At 72.7% G+C, this 1,954-nt stretch overlaps 1 protein-coding gene across 1 annotated transcript in view; it reads left to right on the top strand.

The window, feature by feature from the left end:
- Nucleotides 1-233: 233 nt before the first annotated feature.
- CCDC40 (coiled-coil domain containing 40) overlaps nt 234-1,954 on the top strand; it is a 19,616-nt gene continuing 17,895 nt past the window's right edge. Inside the window, exon 1 of the mRNA XM_012734568.1 lies at nt 234-394. Coding sequence (XP_012590022.1) covers nt 234-394 — 161 coding nt within the window. The remainder of the gene's footprint in view (nt 395-1,954) is intronic.

Here is a 1,954-nt window from a genome sequence, read left to right as displayed (position 1 = left end):
GGCTGCCCGACCGCCCCCGGCTGCCCAACCGCCCAGCCAGGCTGCCCGACTGCCCCCGGCTGCCCGAGGAGCCCGCAGGCTCTGGCTGCCCAATGCTGCCTGGCCACGGTTTGGAGGTCGCGTGGCGTCTCACGACCAACGACCAGCCCTCGGCACGGGCTGTCCGGCCGACCACCGCCCGCCCCTGCCCAGCGGTCTCGCTCGGCCAGCCCTCCACTGCGCTAGCCCAAGGGATGCACCTTCCCGCCGGGTTTGTTTTGTTCCCCGACGGCAGCACAGACGTGGGCGTGGCCTCTCGCGGGCTCCTGGCCTCTCGCGGGCTCCTGGCCTCTCGCGGGCTCCTGGCCTCTCCGCCCCGGGGGCCTCCGGTCGCGTACTCGGGAATCTGCCTGCTGTGAGCAGGGACCCCAACTGTGGCTTAGGAGGGCGGGGTGCTTCTGTAAGCCTTGCGGGAAGACTAAAAGGAGGGGCGCCCTTAGCTGGGGCCCCCAGCCTCGTCCGGCCTGCGCTCAGGCCCCGCACGGCACACGTGACGGCGGGTTAGGCCGTGTCCTCCACACGCGGGCCCGTGTGGCCAGCCACGGGGGGGCCGTGTCCGGCACCTGCCTCCTGCGACGCAGCAGGCCTAGGCCGTCGGCACAGCCCAGCCCCTCGGCCACCTCCCCGCCCCTTCCTGTCTGCGTGGGCCTGTGTATCTGGGGAGCCCCCAGGTCTGTCCACGCTACACCTCGCCAAGTGCCTGGCTCTACAAGCGATTCCCGCACCCTTCTCCGTGGCCCGCTTCACTGTCCCCTGGCGCCCCCGGGGGAGGGCGGGACACCTGCATTAATCCTGCCCTCACCCATCAGAGTGCGGAGGACAGGGCCCTGCTGGGCCTTTCCCCGAGGGGACCTCGCCCCAAGCTGGGCATCGGGAGGGCCCAGGCCCGGCAGAGCACGCCCATGACCCAGGCACCGCCCAGGCGGGGCTTCGAGGCGCCCAGCCCAGCAGGGTCACCGCACATTGCCTGCCCGGGTCGCCACCACTTTCAGCCCACAGGGTCTTTGGGTTGAGCGCCCGCCAGGGTGACCAGCAGCCCGGGCCGGGCCATCCTGTCTCATCGCAGCTGGGCGCCCGGGGCCCCTCCTGTCCCGCAGGGCCCCTGGGGCTGGGCCGGGTGGGGCAGTTATGGCCACCTGCTCTCAGCAGGCAGCTGGCGGGCGGAGGGGGGGTTCCTGCAGCCACGCACCCCCGTGGGTGGCGCCCTGCAGGCCACAGCTCTGCTCCGTCCAGAGCCTGTCTTTTCTTCAACCTGAGCCCTCCCCGACACCCCTGGGTCACCCCCCCCATGTGTCCGCAGAACAGACCTCCAGGAGGGCAGGCCACGCCCACGTGAGGGCCCCACCTCGCCCCAGGTGACACCCGCCCATCCGCCCCTGACTCTGGTCACCCCGTCCGGCAAAACCAGTCCAGCCGCTTTGTCCCGGCCAATGGGCAAAACGAAGTGGGCAGAGCACAGGTGGTGCCACACGGGGCACCGGCAGACATGCGGCGCCCAGTGCCGTGGGGGGCGCCGGCCCGCCACCTGCCTGCACCCGTGTCCAGCTGGTCTTGTCGGGGACCCCGACTCTGCGGCTCAAAGGACGGGCAGCCCGCCGGGACGCCCGGAGCCCTCGGGGCAGGGTGGGGACCGTGGGGCCCTCCGCTGGCGTCCAGGGTCAGCTGCGGCCGGCGCTGCCCGTGCACCACATCTGGGTCCCCACAGAGGCCCCCAAGGACCCGGGCAGGGTCCCGGCAGCGTGGACGAGTAACCACCACGCTGGGGCGGGGGCCGGGCCACGGCTGGACACTCACTCACTCGTCGCTGCAGCCGGCCAGCCGAAGGGGAGAGCGGGGGAGAACGTCCCTGTCAAGGCACAGCTGTCCCTGGGGCAGCGCCCCGCTCCCGGGGACCCCCAGCCGGCCTCCCGGGGCG

This window comes from Condylura cristata, unplaced genomic scaffold, assembly GCF_000260355.1.
Source record: "Condylura cristata isolate star-nosed mole 26May11 unplaced genomic scaffold, ConCri1.0 scaffold00060, whole genome shotgun sequence".
Taxonomy (NCBI): Eukaryota; Metazoa; Chordata; class Mammalia; order Eulipotyphla; family Talpidae; genus Condylura; species Condylura cristata.
The sequence above is the reverse complement of the archived record's forward strand: the minus strand, read 5'-3'. Positions and strand labels throughout refer to the sequence as shown.